This window comes from Nomascus leucogenys, chromosome 9 (genome assembly GCF_006542625.1).
Source record: "Nomascus leucogenys isolate Asia chromosome 9, Asia_NLE_v1, whole genome shotgun sequence".
In the NCBI taxonomy this organism is placed as follows: Eukaryota; Metazoa; Chordata; class Mammalia; order Primates; family Hylobatidae; genus Nomascus; species Nomascus leucogenys.
In genome coordinates, this window is record NC_044389.1 from 57,109,111 (window position 1) to 57,119,932 (window position 10,822).

At 35.9% G+C, this 10,822-nt stretch overlaps 1 protein-coding gene across 7 annotated transcripts; it reads left to right on the forward strand.

The window, feature by feature from the left end:
- The first annotated feature begins 1,020 nt into the window (after positions 1-1,020).
- On the forward strand, positions 1,021-9,644 carry EPGN (epithelial mitogen). 7 transcript variants are annotated; one of them, XR_001114047.2, is made up of 6 exons: positions 1,021-1,127; positions 1,645-1,734; positions 5,040-5,160; positions 5,872-5,898; positions 6,983-7,180; positions 7,434-9,644. XR_001114047.2 is itself a non-coding variant. In XM_003265745.4 (5 exons), the coding sequence occupies exons 1-5, from the start codon at positions 1,085-1,087 to the stop codon at positions 7,489-7,491; spliced, it is 465 nt and encodes a 154-aa protein (XP_003265793.1). In that variant the 5' UTR covers positions 1,021-1,084; the 3' UTR covers positions 7,492-9,644. The 7 variants fall into 7 exon arrangements, 6 of the variants coding, with proteins under 6 accessions (XP_003265793.1, XP_004089044.1, XP_004089046.1 ...); XM_003265745.4 differs by lacking the exon at positions 6,983-7,180 and having other exon boundaries at positions 5,872-6,024; XM_004088996.3 differs by lacking the exon at positions 6,983-7,180.
- The last annotated feature ends 1,178 nt before the right edge of the window (positions 9,645-10,822 follow it).

Sequence of the window (10,822 nt, forward strand, 5' to 3'; positions counted from 1 at the left end):
TCTCAAGTTTCAAGAAAATACAAGCAATTGAAATTCCAGGCAGAAAGACTCAATGCCTCAGGAAGATATATTTATAAATTATTTATAGTAATTTGGGACAAGTGAAAATTTCTGTAGTTGTAAAATACAGTAGCTGTAATGGCATATTTTGGCCTTTAAAGTGCCACTTTAATAATTACAACTAGATGAACATTGAGAAATAATTTGAATGTTGTATTAACCTAGAAACTTTCTATTCATTGGATGTATCCAAACTAAATGTTATCTTAATTTTCTCTTAATGGAGAATTTTAATATTATTATTATTATTGCTATTATCATTATGTTGGTACTTTACTGGTTCTCTGTAGCTTAATCATTGGGATGCAGATTTAAGCATTGTTGTTCCTGGAATATGGTAGCCCATTTCATTTACTCAGAAAAATGTTAAATAGCAGGATGACAGAAAGGTAAATGTTATACTATTAAAAATAATTTTATTTACAGCACTTGTCTTAGTAAAACTAAGAAACAAACACTAAAATGGAATATGAAACCTCTGTGTTTTCACAAATTTAACTGTTCTCTGCAACTAAATTAACAAATTATCTTATTCGAAATGGAACTCATAGTCTGTAATGAAAGGTGGTATAACCAACTATAGTTTCAGCGATATTTCTTTTAGAAACAGGTTATGCTGCTTCCTAATTTGCAGTTATGTTTGTTGAACTCCTGTATAGGTTTCTAGCATAGTTTGAGCTGGTGTAGTTCTCTTCACATCAATGGGAGCCTTTCCTGAAATTACATTTTGTTCTTGTTGTTTTAAGTACTTTTACATACATGATTATGCCCACAGGTAACAGGAAACCAATGTTTAAAAAGAAAACTTGATCACATTGCTAGATAATACTGGTATCCTAAACAAGTGTGTGAGCGCCCAGAGGCTTTCTGCTGCTGCCAGAAGTACATATTTTTTTGATTGGTAAGAACTGCCAGATGACGCTTCATGAAATGTAAATGGAACAAAGACTCAGAGAGCTCAATAAAAACCTTCCACCCGTCAGTCTAGAAGGACAAGAGAAAGAAAGTTAAGCAACTACAGGAAATGGCTTTGGGAGTTGCAATATCGGTCTATATTTTATTCAATGGTAGGTAATTTCCTTTTGTTTTGTTAACTTTATATCAGTGTAAAATGTGAATAGAATTTATTTTCTCTGCATTAGAGAGAAGTTGGCTTCTAACAGTTGTTCTTTATGACAAAGATCGGAGTAATGAATCTGTGGATTAATTTAGTTTCTTATGTCCTGTATGTTCCTTTCCTAATACATTTGGACACCTTTTTTGAGACCTCCAGAATGTTTGCTTTATACAATTGCAGAGTAATTAATACATTTAGCTACTATACTATAGTGTTCTTATTTTTGAATTAATATGTAAATGTATCAATGGTCTTAAAAATTGGGTTTTTATTTGCTTTAATCCTAATATAGTCAATGGAATGGATGAGAAACTGTAAGGATGTTGCCCTAGTCATGTTATGGATTTCAACTGTAATAAATTTAAAAAAATAGAAATTGGAATAAACAGAATAAGAATACTTTCCATCTGTTGCTTGTACATAGAAGGAGGCTCTCTGTTAAAGATGCTTTTGCCCCCTTAATACAGCAATGACAGCTCTGACTGAAGAGGCAGCCGTGACTGTAACACCTCCAAGCACAGCCCAGCAAGGTAACTGGACAGTTGACAAAACAGAAGGTATTTTCTTCCCATTTTCATATTTCACAAGACTTTTCTGAAACTTGGGAGAGAAATTTGGATTGTGATAAAAGCAATATTGGCCATTTTTAATAGTATTTTATTATTAGATAATCAGCTCTTTTAGCAGGTGATTAAATTGAAGTGACAGATAAATGTGTTGGCAAATAATTGCCTTTTTAAAAGGAGGAAGTTAAGCAAATGAGACAAAAGCTGTCTTCAGTTACTGTCTTGAATGTGAAACAGGCCACATTTTCTGCTTCATTTCTGCTTGGTTCCCGATAACCCCTGTGTGTTCAGAGACGGTTTGTCCGCATTTTGGCATTCTTGATGAGCGGCATTATATTTTGATCTGTGATTATAAGCTTTGCTGCCAAAGACATTATGGCTACAAGATGAAAAGCACTTTCCCTCATCTTTGGAATGACCTTTTTTCTTGTTTGTTTTGGGGTTTTTGTTGTTATTTTAGCATATGCTGTATTTCCTAACCACTTGTACCCAACTTTTGTTGTTGATGGTAATGATATATTTTCTTTTGCACTTAATTATTATCACAGTGGCTTCTGGATGCTCTTGAGCATCAGCACTCTTTCTCTAATCTGTTTAAACTCTTAGAGGTGAAACTTGGAAAGCTTGTTGCTTACCAAGACCTGTGACTGAGTGGTTATGATTCTTCTGCAAGTCGCATCCTGATTGCTATGTGAAGGCTGGCAATTTGATGTAGGACAGAGGAAGCAATGTCTTGCACTCAGAGTCAGGCAGATAAAGGAATATTGTCATATCTCAGTGTTCTTCATGTCACCAATAATTTAGAATTTTAAATGATTGTCTCAAAATATTTTACCCATTTGATTTTTTGAATATCTGTTGATTTGCAAAACGAAATCAATGTGGGTTATAGAATAACTTTTAGCCAACTATTTGTCTTCTAAGCCTTCAAACAAAGAGGAAACACCTTATTAGAATTATTATATTCCGTATTATATTATACTGGCCTGGCGCAGTGGCTCACGCCTGTAATCCCAGCACTTTGGGAGGCCAAAGCGGGCAGATCACCTGAGGTCAGGAGTTTGAGACCAGCCTGGCCAACATGGTGAAACCCTGTCTCTACTAAAAATACAAAAATTAGCTGGGCGTGGTGGTGCATGCCTGTAATCCCAGCTACTCAGGAGGCTGATGAAGGAGAATTGCTTGAACCCAGGAGGTGGAGGCTGCAGTGAGCTGAGATGGTGCTATTGCACTCCAGCCTGGGTGACAGAGTGAAAGTCTGTCTCAAAAAAAAAAAAAGAAGATAATATACTGCAGAAAATTAAAGAAGCATAGTTTTCTCTCAATGACTGACTTCGTAATAGCATGCTCAGTACTAAATATTTTTTCTTCCTTAATGGTGAACAGCAAATAAAATATTTTGAGTCACAAGTAATAATAATGGTAAAAAGGAATCCAATACAGTCATCCTCCGTTATTGGTTAAACATTGGTTCCAAGACCTCCTCCTTCTGCCCAGAGGGTACCAAAATCCACAGATGCTCAAATCCCTTATATAAAATAGCGAAATATTTGCATATAACCTATAGACACACACCCATGTACTTTAAATCATCCCTTGATTAGTTATGCCTAAAACATTGTAAACACTATGCAAATAGTTGTTATACTGCATTGTTTAGGGAATAATGACAAGAAAAGAAGTCCGTGCATGTTACGTACAGATGCTTTTTTTTCTTTTTTTTTTTTTTTTTTTTTTTTGAAACGGAGTCTCGCTCTGTCACCTAGGCTGGAGTGCAGTGGCACGATCTCGGCTCACTGCAAGCTCCACCTCCCGGGTTCATGCCATTCTCCTGCCTCAGCCTCTCCGAGTAGCTGGGACTACAGGCGCCTGCCACCACGCCCGGCTAATTTTTTTTTTTTGTATTTTTAGTAGAGACGGGGTTTCACCATGGTCTCGATCTCCTGACCTCGTGATCCGCCTGCCTCGGCCTCCCAAAGTGCTGGGATTACAAGCGTGAGCCACCGCGCCCGGCCTCAGATGCTTTTTTTTCAAATATTTTCCATATGAGGTTGGCTGAATCCACAGATGTGGAACCTATGAATATGGAGGTACAACTGTATATCATTTCTGTATTTTTCCTTTGCTTTCTTGATAGAGAACTTTAATTTTTCCTTTTGCTTTTTAGCTAACTTAAAAGTATCAATCTACTATCTTAGAAAAATTTTTATAAAGTTATGATCATTCTCCTCATTCTTAGGGAAAAGATGAGTCTCTCTGGTATAACTTTTCTTTAGAAATGGCTTAATTCTCACATTTTTCTACCAAATCCAGTTCCAGGCTTAGTTAATTGAACTTGTTTAGTCTTGAAATAGAAAGCACCCAGCACAGTTTATAATGGAAAATTCTCACTGCCTGAGAATTAATTATTAAAATGATAAATTGTATTCATCCTATTCAACAAAGTGAACGTGAATTAGAAGATAATGTGTGTTCTCACCAAAATAAAGTAATACAACATAGTATTTTGTTTGTAATCTTAACATCTAAAGATTAAACATTTTTAATATAAAAAGAATGCCTTTTAAAACTGTTTTTTCCCTAACAACAAGTAAGATTCTCTTCATCTTAGCAAGGCAAATATGGTATACCTTTATCATAATGATAAGGAAATATGTTTATTTCTAAAAATGACAAGTAAAATGCCATTAATTCTGTTTGAGAAAAATTTAAGAATCAATAAGGTATGTCCCAAAGGACTCAATTATGCAGTTTTACCCAAGGGTCATTCCCACTGCATAAACATCAAGAATGGCATAGATATGTCTTTTGTACATCAGAGAATCAGGAATAAGAATCTTGTTTATTGTCTCACAAGCATAAATTCAAATCTTCCCAAGTGCTGACTTCTCAGGTGTAAAGGAAGAAAATCGAAATATTATGTGAGATCTTCTATATTAATTAGTATTCAGACACAAGTCTGGGAAGCATCGCTCAAAATAACCTCCTAAGTCTAGAACCAATGCTGCCACCTTTTGGCGAATTTGTTGCCTTTTCTGTCTTACTACGTTGCTTCTGAAAAATGAAACAATCATCAATCCACCTTCATCCCCTAATTAATTAATAATATGTCATATGTCCAGATGATATTAACCCAGCCCTTGTGAATACAACCTGCTAAGAGAATCAATAGTTTAAAGGACACAGCACCACCCCCAAATATCCTTAAAATTAAAAATTTATTTACATATGTATTAAAAATTTACCATAAAAGTAAGACACATTTCATTTGCTAACATTGTATCTCCTTTTCCTAGCTGACAACATAGAAGGACCCATAGCCTTGAAGTTCTCACACCTTTGCCTGGAAGATCATAACAGTTACTGCATCAACGGTGCTTGTGCATTCCACCATGAGCTAGAGAAAGCCATCTGCAGGTAAATGCAAAGAAACATCCAAGTCCTAGAGACAGGAGATGAGTGTATGTCTCTGTTGTTCCATATAGCACATTTCCACACTTTTCTCTATTTAGTTTAAAAGGGTGCATAATCTGAACATGACTTGACAGGGCTCTACGTATTTGAATATCTAAGGAGTCTTTTGTCTAAACTATTTAATTCTCATTAACTAAAAACATGGTTCCTAGATTAGCAGCATCTCTTGAACCTGGGTGCTTGTTAGAATGCAGGATCTGTGCTCTACCCCAGAACTACTGAATCAGAATCTGCATTTTTAACAACATGCAAAGGTGATTTTAAGTTTTGGGGTTGTTTTCAGGATGAAATGAAGCAAACTAAGGCAAAAACATTACAGGAATATGAAGTTCTAGAGCAACTAAGATACTATTTTTATGATCATGATTTGCTCAGTATTCTCCTATGGAAGAATAGGCTAATGATTTTTCTAGAGTAGATTATGCAAGCATACTACCTTTTCCCTCTACTAATGAAGGGAAAATATGGGGCCTTAATGATCATTGGAAAATTCATAGCTGCTTCATTGCCCTTAACAGATTGGCTTTCATTTGGTATTTGCCCCTTTAATTTAAATTCTTTATTTCCATTTATTTTTTTAAATTTATTGAAACAGGTTATTTGTATTTCTACCACCGTAGGTTTTAAAATTAAACTTTTTTTCTTTTTTTTAAGGTGTTTTACTGGTTATACTGGAGAAAGGTGTGAGCACTTGACTTTAACTTCATATGCTGTGGATTCTTATGAAAAATACATTGCAATTGGGATTGGTGTTGGATTACTATTAAGTGGTTTTCTTGTTATTTTTTACTGCTATATAAGAAAGAGGTATGAAAAAGACAAAATATGAAGTCACTTCCTATGCATTTGTTTGACAAATATTTATTCAGCCCCTATAATATGTCAGGCATTGACATGTAAAAATTTTTTTAATTAAGAAAGAGCTGTAAATCTGGCAAAAAGTTTCTATGTAACATTTTTCATGCCTTTTCTCATAAACCCAGACGAGTGGTAAAAATTTGCCTTCAGTCGTAATAGGAGAGTACAGTCTCCCTTCACCCTATCTCTGTCTGCCCACATCAAAATTATAAATGAGGAGGACAACAGGCCCCAAGAAAGTAGGGACTAAGTATGTCTTGTTCAAAATTGTATATTCAGTGCCTTACACTATGCCTAGCACACAACACACACTGAGTAAATATGTGTTGAGTGAAACAAAATCAAGAAACAAGTAAAAACTGAATAAAAATGTGTGACAAACATTGGCCATTTCTTCCCAGACATCAACTGGGGTTATCTTCAGAAGATACTGTCTCCTGCTAAAAACCTAAGAAGATAATCTACAAATAATTGTAATTATTTACATATTCATTCTTATTTCTTGTTTTTTCCACATGAGTAATTTTTCCTTAAATCCATGTAACTAGGATAAAGTCAAGAAATAAAGTGAGATACCCTAACAACAAAAAAAAAAAAATACATTATTTCCCTTGCTGTACTCTAGTAAGTTGTCATTTCTAAATGGCCAAAACTGCCTCTTCAAAATCAGAAAACTTTGTTTTGCTTAACAAATGCACCTTAGAGAGAATCAAATGTATATTATATCAGTTGTAGATTTGCCTAAGAGACCAAGAAATATAATAACAATGAGGGGGAAGAGGAAGAAGTAAGACTTTTCCACATCACTAAGGTGGTTCTCTGAGGTCTGATTTCCTAGAAGCAGAGCCTTCAGCTAGAGATTGCTGGGCATGTGATTGGTTGAGGGAGTACTCTACCTTTATTTTAGGTGAGACCTGTAATAAAGTAAGGAAAGCAGATGGAGCACAAGAAGAAACTAAGCAAAGATGTGGCTTTAACTGAAGTGTAGCCCCAGCCTGATTCCACAGGGAGATCTAGAACGTGAATAGCAGTGTAGACCTCTCCCAAGGAGATGAGGCATCTGGATTTCAATATCCCATATTATTCAATCATGGATTCATGTGGGGTAAGGAAGAGGGGCTTGTAATCTCCCAGCAATCTCCTGGCAGGGCACTCAGTTGGCCATGGGCAGACTTTGGGAGAAGACTGCTGCCATGAGCCTGTTAGTGCCCACAGCTGCTGAGGGATGGGTTGACCAATAGGTAAAGGGGATCTGGGTGGGGCAGCAAGAGTAACTGCTGCAGGATGCATTTATGTAAGCTTCAATGACCTATATGAACCACAGTCAAATTCATATGGAAACCAATGCTTTGTTTCAGGTGTCTAAAATTGAAATCGCCTTATAATGTCTGTTCTGGAGAAAGACGACCACTGTGAGGCCTTTGTGAAGAATTTTCATCAAGGCATCTGTAGAGATCAGTGAGCCCAAAATTAAAGTTTTCAGATGAAACAACAAAACTTGTCAAGCTGACTAGACTCGAAAATAATGAAAGTTGGGATCACAATGAAATGAGAAGATAAAATTCAGCGTTGGCCTTTAGACTTTGCCATCCTTAAGGAGTGATGGAAGCCAAGTGAACAAGCTGCAGTGACACAAGTCAAGTTCATAGTTTCACCCTGGGTTTTTTGTTGTTGTGTGGTTATTATTCTCACTACAGAAAGACTGAGTTTCATGCTCCTGGCTATGTCAGATTTGAATTTTCATGGGAATAATAATCAACCTTGCAGCAAGCCAAAGCAATGCCTTGCTTGGGTTCTTCATGTTCTTACTACCCAGCGTTTTTTACCACCTAGATGGGCCTCTCTAAGTCTATTTGCTCAATGAACCTTATCCCAAACTTGTTGTTTTCATGGTGTCTAAAAGAATGTGATGTCAGCTTTTAGAATGAAATCAGTGTTAAGGTGCCTCCAGTGAACCAAACATGTGTCTTAAATCTAAGCCACTGAAAACAGAATGGAATGTCCAAGGCAAATACGAATCATACACAGCTTGTAACAACATACAGCCTTTATATGTGAAATATGGAATAAACTAAAGAGTTTCTGGAGACTGAAGCTATCTGGATATCAAGTCTGGAGTAGGCAAAGCATTTCCATTTCTACATGGATTATAAAACTTTGTGTTGGACTCATTGGTCCCTAATGCTTTTGTTCATCACTTCTTCCAGTTATCAGTGGAATTACCTGGTGACCATTCATTTGGACCGAAATCCTAGAAGTCTCTGACTGAATAAAAGTCTACAATTGGCCCTAAAATAGAAACTGAAAAACAGGACATAGAATATTTTCACCAGACCACAGCATGTGGAAACTTTCCTTATCATTTTTGAACACTTGTTAATTGATTTGCACAGAGGGAGAGGAAAAAAAAATGGAATAACAGTCAAAATAATCAGAATCAGTATCCAGGCCAGGCGCGGTGGTTCACGCCTGTAATCCTAGCACTTTGGGAGGCAGAGGCAGATGGATCACCTGAGGTCAGGAGTTTGAGACCAGCCTGGCCAACATAGTGAAACCCTGTCTCTACTGAAAATACAAAAATTAGCTGGGCATGGTGGCACATGCCTATAATCCCAGCTACTCCAGAGGCTGACACAGGAGAATCACTTGAACCCAGGAGGCAGAGGTTGTAGTGAGCCAAGATGGCGACCCTGCACTCCAACCTGGACGACAAGAGCAAAACTACATCTAAAAAAAAAAATAAAAAAATCAGTAGCCCTCCCTTAGTTATATTTCTGCCACTTAATTCAAACAGTCGTATGCAGGTCGCTTAATTTATTTGGGCTTTTGTTTCATTTTCTACAAGGCCCTCTTAGCTCTAAAACTTGACAGTGGAATAAGGAAATGTTTTTCCAACTCTGCATTGCCAGTGAGATGCTCAACATCAGCATGTTGAGATGGACCTCAACCCCACCTCTAACCCTGAAACACACCACTTGGTATTATCTTAGGTGTATGTTTTAGTGTTTGGTTTGTAAAATAATAATTTATTTTTGAAGGAAATATAAAATATTAAAGAGTAATAATAGCTATCATTTTTAAAAATTCAATCTAAAACAATAGACTCTTTTTTTTTCCATTTGTGATGTAGATAAGCAAGACAATTTTGATCATGAGTGGTAAAAAGAGGATCAAACTTGACTATTCTTGCAATGGCAGTCCAGCAGCAAGCCTTTCATTTACATTAAATTATAACTTTTCATTCATTCCTAAACCAAACTTAAAATTCTGCTTTCCTTTGAGTAGAAGGTATTTAACTCGTTTTGTTTTTCCTTCAGAAGGAATTTAATGCAAATGGATTGCAGTCAGCACTTTCTGAATGTTTTCACACAGTATGCAAAGCTTATGTCATACCAAGGAGTGGAGAGTTGAAGTTTCCTCCCAGTGATTCCAGTGACAGACCACACCTAGAAAGCGTTTCTCTTCCTCAGTATTTCAAAAAGATGTAAAAGAGCTGGGGAGAGTATGGGAAGAAACAATACAGGATTGCCTTTAATTAATTAAGAATTGCCTCCTGATAAAAGGAAAAAGAAATTAATGCTGGAGTCTGGAGGGGTGATAACCTTAAAGATTATAAATATTTGTTGTCTATAAATACTTATAAATTATAAACACAATATAATTAAAATTAGAACATCAGGAAAAGAATTAAAATCCTCAGGTTGCAAAACCAAAATGTTAACCAAAACAAATACTCATGGGATTCAACTTTGTTCACCTATAGAATAGTACTTATTAACAACATAAAATCTACCCTGTGAGATTGTGTGGAAAATCACAGTGTGGCTTATGGTAACCATCTGTTTATGATATTTCATATAAAACAATCTTGTGATCCTGTAGTTCCTACCACTAATTTTGTAGGAAGGAATCTCTGACATTCCTATGGAGCTAGAACCACATCTGGCAATATTTAAGTACCTAAGCAGAACTTAAGAGGGAAAATGCATAAGTATAAGATATTTGGAAATTGTTTCATTTTTTTTCTATATGTAAGAAGACCCTAAAAAGAGCCTTTCAGTAAAATTTGTGCTTCGGAACTACACTTTCAGCTATCAATCAATGTGTCAGTAATTGTGGGTGGATTATTTAGGAGACAAATGCCAACATGTTTCTGGCATCTTTGACTGCATTACACTAGCCAAGAGGTTCATCAATTTCTTTCATTCCCCATTTTGTCTCTTCCCTTCATCTATCCTCCAATTATTTGAGAACACATCCTTAAGTCATCAATATTCATGAGTGCTTTATTATTTAGCATTTCAGAGTATAATGAGGACGGGGCACAGAATATAATGTCAGCCGTCCTGGAGCCAGTAAATTCACAAAAAAAGTAATTAAAAATGCTTGTCATTATATTCTGTTTCCCCAAGGTAGCTTTTTGTATAGTTGTGTTTTCGTAAAGTTTGAAAAGGATGAAATTATAACATAGTTCATCTTTTAGTCTTTCCTGGCACAATACAAATCCAATCCTTTAATTTTAACATGTTCGTTTTGGTGATGTCAAGATTTCCATTCGTTATATTTAATTGAGAAAAAAGTCATAAGAAAATAACAAACATCAGCAATTTAAGCTTTTGATGTTAAACATGAAGACAATTCGTCTATGCAGGGGACCATGAGGAAGCCATTTAATGTCTCTGCATTACAAAATGTAACATGCTTTCTGTGAAGTGATATAAATATTGATATCCTACTACCCACACTC

Coding starts and splice junctions, on each gene's coding strand:
- EPGN (XM_003265745.4), top strand. CDS start 1,085: ATGGCTTTGGGAGTTGCAATATCGGTCTATATTTTATTCAATG. Junction 1,735..5,039: donor GACAGTTGACAAAACAGAAG/GTATTTTCTTCC, acceptor TCCTTTTCCTAG/CTGACAACATAGAAGGACCC. Junction 6,025..7,433: donor TACTGCTATATAAGAAAGAG/GTATGAAAAAGA, acceptor GCTTTGTTTCAG/GTGTCTAAAATTGAAATCGC.